The sequence below is a fragment of the Zootoca vivipara genome, chromosome 13 (genome assembly GCF_965207765.1).
Source record: "Zootoca vivipara chromosome 13, rZooViv2.hap1.1, whole genome shotgun sequence".
Lineage (NCBI taxonomy): Eukaryota > Metazoa > Chordata > Lepidosauria > Squamata > Lacertidae > Zootoca > Zootoca vivipara.
In genome coordinates, this window is record NC_142596.1 from 14,170,321 (window position 1) to 14,179,164 (window position 8,844).

At 38.8% G+C, this 8,844-nt stretch overlaps 1 protein-coding gene across 1 annotated transcript; it reads left to right on the plus strand.

Annotated features, from left to right (window-relative positions):
• Nucleotides 1–66: 66 nt before the first annotated feature.
• Nucleotides 67–3,938, plus strand: LOC132593189 (cytochrome c oxidase associated subunit FA4L3-like). Its single transcript, XM_088657213.1, has 4 exons — nt 67–279; nt 865–950; nt 1,843–1,903; nt 2,555–3,938. The coding sequence occupies exons 1-4, from the start codon at nt 235–237 to the stop codon at nt 2,624–2,626; spliced, it is 264 nt and encodes an 87-aa protein (XP_088513339.1). The 5' UTR covers nt 67–234; the 3' UTR covers nt 2,627–3,938.
• The last annotated feature ends 4,906 nt before the right edge of the window (nt 3,939–8,844 follow it).

Sequence of the window (8,844 nt, forward strand, 5' to 3'; positions counted from 1 at the left end):
GGGACACAGCCAGCTGTCAGGTGTTAGCAGGCTATATAAAGGGGAAACTGCCTCCTGCTAAATTTCAGAGCAGATCCAAACACATTCTTCTTGGGAAGGAGAAGTATATATATAAAAAGCTGAAGTGCCAAACGGTGCATCCCTCTTCCTTGGGTGGTACCCAAGGATGCTTACTAAAGGTATCGCTGGAATTTGGTTTTTCCCCCCTCCCCAGGTCTGCCCCTGCTTGTTACCATGGCGAACTTGGGATTCTTTGAGCTGCTGATGAAGAAGAAGGAGGTAAGTTTTAGAGCAGGTGCAGGACTGATGCCAGATGGATGGAGTCTGGGTTATCATCCGTTCCTCTGCATATAAGCAGTGGTACCTTGGTTCCCAAACGGTGAAAACCCAGAAGTAAGTGTTCCGGTTTGCGAACATTTTTCAGAAGCCGAATGTCAGATCCGGCTGTCGGCTATTGTTTCCGGAGCGCCTGCACCAATCAGAAGCTGCGCCTTGGTTTTCGAACATTTCGGAAGTCAAACAGACTTCCAGAACGGATTAAGTTTGGCGCTTTTGCTTTTGCTATTTATTTTCTGGAATTGATTAACCCATTTCGCATTACTTTCTATGGGAAAGCGCACCTTGGTTTTGGAACGGATTTCCAGAACGGATTAAGTTTGAAAACCAAGGTACCACTGTTTAAGGTTCTTCATTGAGCCAAGCAAGGAGAACAGAAACACTGGGGAGAGAGATTTTCTGAGAGTCATCATCTCCTCCTCACTTGTCATCGTTTCAAACTCATCTTTAGAGGAGGGGTGGCGCTTAATTTAAGTAACACCCATACATCATCTTGATGTTGCTAAGAGTCTTCCTTCTGTCTTCCAGCTGATTCCTCTGATTGGATTTGCGGGACTTGCTGGATGCTTCGCAGTCTATCAGAGCGTGCACGCTCTGAGAAAACCTGACGTAGTGTAAGCAACACAGCCCTTCTTTCATCTTAAATCAGCTACAGGATTTTTTATTGTGCAAGCCCCCCCCCCCCAAAAAAAAACCCGGGCATCCCCGAGCGGATTAATGACACAAGACCACGTTTTATGAGATTAAAATTGACCACAACTTTATTAAAATTCAGATGTAGGAAGCCCTTGGCTCAGGCATTGGGCGTATATCCCTCCCAGCCCCCAGCTGGGGGTGGGGTGATCTTCAGGGTTGTCCAGCATGTGTGGGGGTTGGGCTAACTCTGGAGAACATATGTTCAAGCAGATAGCCGCTGGAGGGGGAGGGCAATGACGGCCAATTGGCATTGCCAAATACCCCCCCTTTTGCCCCATTTACGGGAACCCTGTTATCGCCGCCGCAATGGGGCGGGGGGTCACCGCCCCCCACGCCCCTCCCATTTATGTAAATGACTAAAGGATTCCGCCCAAGGCCTGCATCCAATCCGTCGGCTGCTTCCCAAGAATGGCTCCTCTTCTCTGTGTGCAGGTAAGGCTACCTGTTCCTACCTGGCCAATCCCCCCCCCCGGCACGCCTCCCCTTGGCTGGATTGGTCGGCTAACTGAGTGGGCGGTGACACCAGCCTCCAGCCTCAGGTAGGCAGTGCCGGCTTCCAAACTTCCAGAGCTGCCTCAGGGATCTCGGGGGGGGGGGCTGCACGCGACTGCGAAAAATGCGCCTCCCCTTTTATGTTGGGGAAACGGTCATTTTGGGGTTGGGAGCTTATTTCTAAGTAGATGTATTTTAAACTGGGCTATAAGAACCAGTTTTGTAAAAGTGATTAGGGGGGGGTGAGACCTGTAATAATACAGTCAAATACAAGATGTCATTTCAGCATATCTGATCATCAATACATTTCATTTTTAGTTTTAATAAGTCTGGCAACCAAGAACCATGGCAAGATGTGGATTTTACCAAGCCCCAGAAGGTAATGAAAATACTTGACCAAGAAACAAATTGTTATAGTTCCTAAGTATATTGTGGGGTTTCATTCAGAAATATTAGTGACTTTTCATATAGGATAATGTGTTAATAGCTGTACAACTGATGCACTTTTGCTAAATAATAGAGCTTTGGACACAATGCCACCTTTAATGTTTGTGAACTGCAGTGCGATCTCTCTTGACGACGGGTGGTTTTCGGGTGATAAAGTGAAGAAGGGCTTGACTTTGGCTGTCTCATGGCCAATATCATTTGAATGGTTTACGTAGTAAAGATCTAGTTTATAATGTTTTAATTACTGCATTTGTTGGTCATTTTATATACTGTATATAAAAAAGTATCCAAGTGACTTAATAAGAAGGTAAAATGCAAACAGGAAAAATGTATTAAAAGTCTTTTTTTAAAAAACAAACAAACTATACATTACAAAATTCCTAAATTGCTCATCCAACAATACAGTATGAAGAGGAATGGCTTGCTCCATATACAGGTATAGCTTCCTATGTAATAAAAATCATTAATGTACAAATTACCCAATATTTTGGGAGAAATTGCTACTAGATGATTTGGGGGGGGGTTATTTGCATTTTTTAACATGTTGCTCTTTTTTGTCTCTTTGTCTTGAAATGCCTGGTAGCATATAACATTGAACCAGCAATGGAAGCCCATAGAAGAGCTGGAGAAAGTAAGAAAAATAACAAAGGGATGAGATGTCATTGCTTTGAAGCATGGAGTTCAGTGAGCTATATTCTATCCATTTGTGAACTTTAAAAAGACTTGGCTTGTTTTTCTCTGAAATAATACTGTAACTTAGCTTTTCAATAAACTTGGAGTTTCAGTTTAAAGTTAGGTCAGCAAACAGAATGTCCTTTTTGGCTAATAGGGGCAAAGATAAATCCTAGCATGGTTGCAATCCTCTATTATTATTATACTGTGGAGCAGGAGCTCTTAAATTAGTTCTCTAACTTCAGCTTATTGAGTGTCTTTAATCTTTTCTTCGTGGGGAATATCTGGGTTTCTTTCCACCTGCCTTTGTGCTGATACACTTTCATTTTTGGAAAATACTTAAAAAGAACAAATTCCATTCTCCCAGTTTTTTTCCACGTAAGATAAGAAAATGCACAATCACAAAATGCACGAAAATCGATTTACCCCCAAACTGCTTCTAGTCCCCGGAAGGAGCTTTCTGTTGTTTCAACCCATGGAAACTTTCCTTGAGGAGTTTGATAACAGCCATGAAAGATAGGGACGATACATTGACAAGAAGCTATCAGAAGTCCAAGAGACATTGGATAAAAAACTCGAAGGCTTAGTATCAGAAGTAAATGACTTAGCAGTAAGGTCCAAAACAATGGAAGACAATATTAAAAAAACTCAAAAAGACTTCAAAGAAATCATGAAGGAGACGGAAAAAATGAGAGAAGACATGTCTGATATGAGTAAATTACAAGAAGACATACTGGATAGCATCGCTATGCTAGAAATGAGACAAAAACAACTAAATTTGAAGTTCAGGGGGATCCCAGAAGAGATCAACGAAAACATCCGGCCGAAAATAGTGACAAATCTAGCAATGTGGCTTGGCTTGCAAGAGGAAGAAGTAGATAGCAAAATAAGCAATGCCTTCAGGATAAAAGTAAGATCAGTTAAGGCAAAAGCCAAAAAATTACCTGGGGACTGCTTAGTATCATTTACCTCGATGGATTTTAAGAACAGGATCATGCGAGAGAGTTACAGCAACAACCTTAAGATAGAGGGAAAGACGATCATCCTTTTTAAAGAGGTCCCGACTAGATTTTTGAAAAAAAGAGAACCGTTTAAGGAACTCGCTGGCTTGCTAAATAAAAATGGGATCTCCTATAGGTGGGAGTACCCACGAGGGCTGATCTTCTATTACAAGAATAAAAGATTTACGTTGACTAATGAAAATGATGTAGATAAATTTGCCAGGAAATATTATAAATTCCTCGGAAAACCAGAATCGTCGAATCCAAGAACAGACCAAGACCAAGAAGAGGAAAAGAAGGAAGGTACAGACGAAGAAGAGGGAGAGCAAGAAGAAGAAACCGAACCACCCATAGACATTAACATTGAAACGCAATCTTAAATTGATTTTAAACTCAACTACCGAAATGACATTAAAAGTAATATCCTGGAATGTAAATGGCCTTAATGACAAAAACAAGAGAAATAAAATTGAACATGTTCTGAAAAAGAAAAATCTCGATGTAATTTGTTTACAGGAAACTCATATTGCAAACAAACATAAAAAAATTCTGAGTAACAAAAGATTGGGCAATGAATTTATAGCATCGGATCAGAGTAAAAAAAGGGGAGTGGTTATCTATGTTAAAAATAAGTATGAATCTGAATTAATTTATAAAGATGAAGAAGGTAGAATTTTGATTGTACAAGTTACTTTACAAGGGGAAAGGATAATTCTTGTAGGTATTTATGCACCTAATGAAAGAAAGGCTGAATTTTATTCTAAATTAAAAGAAATTATGCTAGACCACCTTGATGCTAGAATTATCCTTATGGGAGATTGTAACGGGGTAGTGATGCCAGAAATCGATCGATCGGAAAGAAGAAAAGATAGAAACGAAGGCAAACTCCCGAGATCCTTTTTCGATTTGGTAGAAGACATAGGAGTTACAGATTTATGGAGATTTAAATATCCCACTACTAAACAGTATACCTTCTTCTCAGGACCCAATAATAGCTGGGGAAGAATAGATTATATTTGGGCTTCTAATGATCTAATCCCCAGAGTTGCGAAAATAGACATCCTCCCCAGAACTTTCTCTGATCATAACGCAGTGTATTTGGAATTGAAATTAAAAGATAAAGTCAATTTTAGATGGAGAATGAATGAGAATCTCTTCTATGATAAGCAGATAATTGGGAAAGCTAAAGATACAATTCGGGAATATTTCAATTTAAATATGCATAAGGAGACATCAACCCATATTGTATGGGACGCTAGCAAAGCCGTCATGAGGGGGTTCCTCATACAAAAAAATAGTCACAAAAGAAAAGAAAGAGGGAAAATAAAAGAAGAAATCTTGACACAAATAATGGATTGTGAAAAACAGTTAACATCAATACCGACAGACGAAACTCTGAAACAAACTATCAAAAGACTCCAGACACAGCTTTCCATACAAGTAAACTACGAGGTCGAATGGAAAATCAAATGGCTAAGACAAAAAAACTTTGAATTTGCAAACAAATCGGGTAGATTTTTGGCCTGGCAGCTAAAAGCACGGCAAAAACAGAGTACAATCACTAAGATTAAGGATGAAGGATTAGAAATAGAAGATCCTAAAGAGATAAGGAAGGTCTTCTTAAGATACTATCGAGAGTTATATAAGAAGGGAAAAGAAGACAAGACCAAAATCGAAACATACATTCAAAAATATGGCCTCCAGAAAATATCTCCAGACCAAAAAGACCTCCTTAACAAAGATATCACTAATCAGGAAATTGAGAAAGCCATTAACAAAATGAAATTGGGCAAGGCCCCTGGGCCAGATGGTATATCCGCAAAGTACTATAAGGTCCTAGTAAAAGAAATCACACCCGTACTCTGTGAAGTTATGAATAACATCCTTAAAGAAGGGATAATCCCTAATACCTGGAAGGAAGCCCACATTACCCTGATCCCCAAAAAAGATACTGACACACAAAATGTTAAAAATTTTCGGCCAATCTCTTTACTTAACAATGACTACAAATTATTCACAGATATTTTGGCAGACAGATTAAAACAAGTTTTAAACATAATAATTCATAAAGATCAGGCGGGGTTCCTCCCAGGTCGTCAGATGCGGGAAAATGTGAGAAATATTGTCAACATAATCGATTATCTTGAGGTGAGAAACGAAAAGCAAGCGGCGCTTTTATTCGTCGACGCTGAAAAGGCGTTCGACAATGTCTCTTGGCAATTCATGTCGTACAATCTAAAAAAGATGGAAATAGGAGAACAATTTAGGAGAGGCATCGAAGCAATCTACACAGAGCAGAACGCAAGGCTAATAATAAATAACAACTTGACAGAAAAATTCGATATCTCTAAGGGGACTAGACAGGGCTGCCCTATCTCCCCCTTGTTATTTATCATGGTTATGGAAATCTTGAATAATCGTTTGAGAAATGATACAGAAGTAAAGGGCATTAAATTAGGGAAAAAAGAATATAAAGTCAAGGCTTTCGCCGATGACCTCGCAGTAACTGTAGAACAACCAGACACAAGCTTACCGGAAGTCTTGAAAATTTTGGAAGAATTCGGCAAGGTGGCGGGTTTCAAGCTCAATAAAACAAAGACCAAGATGATTCTGAAAAATCTAAAAAAAGAAGAAAGTGAGAAATTAGAAGAACAATTAGGAATTTCATGTGCCAAAAAGATAAAATATTTAGGAGTGTGGCTAACGGCGAAAAATATTAATCTGTTCAACGATAATTACAAAGCAGTCTGGAAAGAAATCAACAAAGATATGGAATGCTGGAAGAAACTTAAATTATCTTTCTGGGGAAGGATTGCGGCGGTGAAAATGAATGTTCTGCCACGGCTCTTATTCCTATTCCAAAATATTCCTATAATAAAAGGGACTTCCCAATTTAAGGAGTGGCAAAGAGCATTATCTAAATTTGTGTGGCTAGGAAAGAAGCCCAGAATTAAGCAAAAAATTCTTGTAGATAAAAAAGAGAGAGGAGGGTTTGCCATGCCTGAGTTAAAGCTATACTATGAGGCAGCTTGCCTTGTATGGATCAAGGATTGGATTATGTTACAAAATACGGATTTGTTAGACCTTGAGGGATATACAAATAGATTCGGCTGGCATGCCTATCTGTGCTATAATAAAATCCATACTGGCTTTAAAAGTCATGTATTCAGGGGTCCAATTTTGGAAGTATGGAACCGCAACAAAGCTCTATTAGAAAGGAAAACACCATGGTGGGTTGCTCCCTTAAATGTTTTAGCTATACGAAAAGTGAACATGGATAAGAAAGGAATTATGTATGAGGATATTGTTGTAAAAACGAAAGATGATTTTAAATTAAAAATTTATGACCAGATTAAGGATAAATTCGCCGGTTGGCTACAATATTATCAAGTTAATGATTTATTTAATAAGGATAGAAGAGAAATTGGTTTTGAAGCAAAAAAGTCGAAATTTCAAATCGAATTATTGGAAAATAGTCAAAAATTATTATCAAAAATGTACAACTTATTACTGGATTGGTACACGTTGGATGAGTTGACAAAGGATTGTATGATCAAATGGGCGAGAGATTTCGGGCACAATATACCCACCGATAGCTGGACCAAATTATGGAAAGAACACCTAAACTTTACGGCATGTACTTCTCTTAAAGAAAATGTAATGAAGTTAGTACACCGTTGGTACCTAACACCAGTAAAATTATCTAAAATATACAGAAATCAAAATAAGTGGTGCTGGAAATGCGAAACATCGGTGGGAGAATTTTACCACATGTGGTGGGAGTGCAAAAAAGTTAAAAAGTTTTGGGATTTGGTTTACAATGAATTAAAGAAAATTCTGAGATACACCTTTCCCAAAAAGCCGGAGATTTTTTTGTTGGGACTTTTAGATAAAGAAATAGCAAAAACTGATAAAAATTTCTTTTTGTACGCCACCACGGCGGCGAGAATTCTAATAGCCCAGAAATGGAAAATTAACGAAATGCCATCAATTAATGAGTGGCAGTCGAAACTTCTAGAATATATGGAAATGGCCGTACTCACCAACAGAATCCGGGATCAGGATGAAGGAAAACTCAAATTGCAATGGAGTAAATTTGTTGAATATGCAAAAATTAATTATAAAGGTATGAAAACGTTAGTGGTAATAACATAACTCCCACAATGATACATATATAATGAATTAAATAATACGATATGAGATTGAAATAACTTACCATCTACTGGAAGGAAGGAAGTCGTGCTGTCAATCTTGATGTATATAATGTTTTTTTTTTCTTGTATGTTTGTATGTTGGAAAATCAATAAAAAATTATTTAAAAAAAAAAAATGAAAGATAGGGACGACTTTTGTCAGGACTGCAAGAGCTAAGGAAAGGCGTTGTTTTCGTGGTCTGCTGTTCCTCTTAGTTGCTCAGAATTCTCCCTCTCCACATTTTATCCTCACAACAACCCTGCCAGGTAGGCTAGGCTGAGACACCACAACCAACCCAGGATGATGTACGGCTGATGGCTCATGCACAGTTCCACTTGTTCCATGCCTTGAAAGCAAACCACATAACCAGCTGGAAAATTAGCCTTTCAGGAGTCCTTCTGTTTAATAAGAAAAACTGGCTCAGTCCTCCCTGCAGAAGCTATTAAAACAGCCCAAAGAAATGTGATGCATGGGCAGAATGGAATTAGTTCACGCACACCCCGCTCCCTTTCTTGTAAGTCCTAAGTGCACTTCATTTATTTAGCAAAGCTAAGCAGGGTCTGGTATGGTTTCAGATTGGATGTGGAACCATGTGTTGAGATATCTGCATCGCAAGAGGTTGGACTACATGAACTCCCGAGGTCCCTTCCAACTCAATGATTCTATAATTTTATATCCCACCTTTCCCCCAAATTGGGATTCAAGGCAGCTCCCAGTGTTTAAAGCATCATACAAAGTATTTTTTTAAAAAAAAACAAGCTAGTTTCAAACAATAATCAAAATGCATCAGAAGCACATTTAGAACCAACCAGGCAAAAATATTCCTTTTAAACCAGGCATTTGGTTGATTTGATTTGACATCCTATGCCCTTTTTAAATGTGTGGGGGTTTTGCGGGGGGGGGGGAATTGGTTTGTTTTATATTTTAATTTTATTCTGTGAACCACCTATGAGACCTCCGGGTATAGGGCGGTATATAAATTCTAATAATAAGTCCAAGTGATTTCC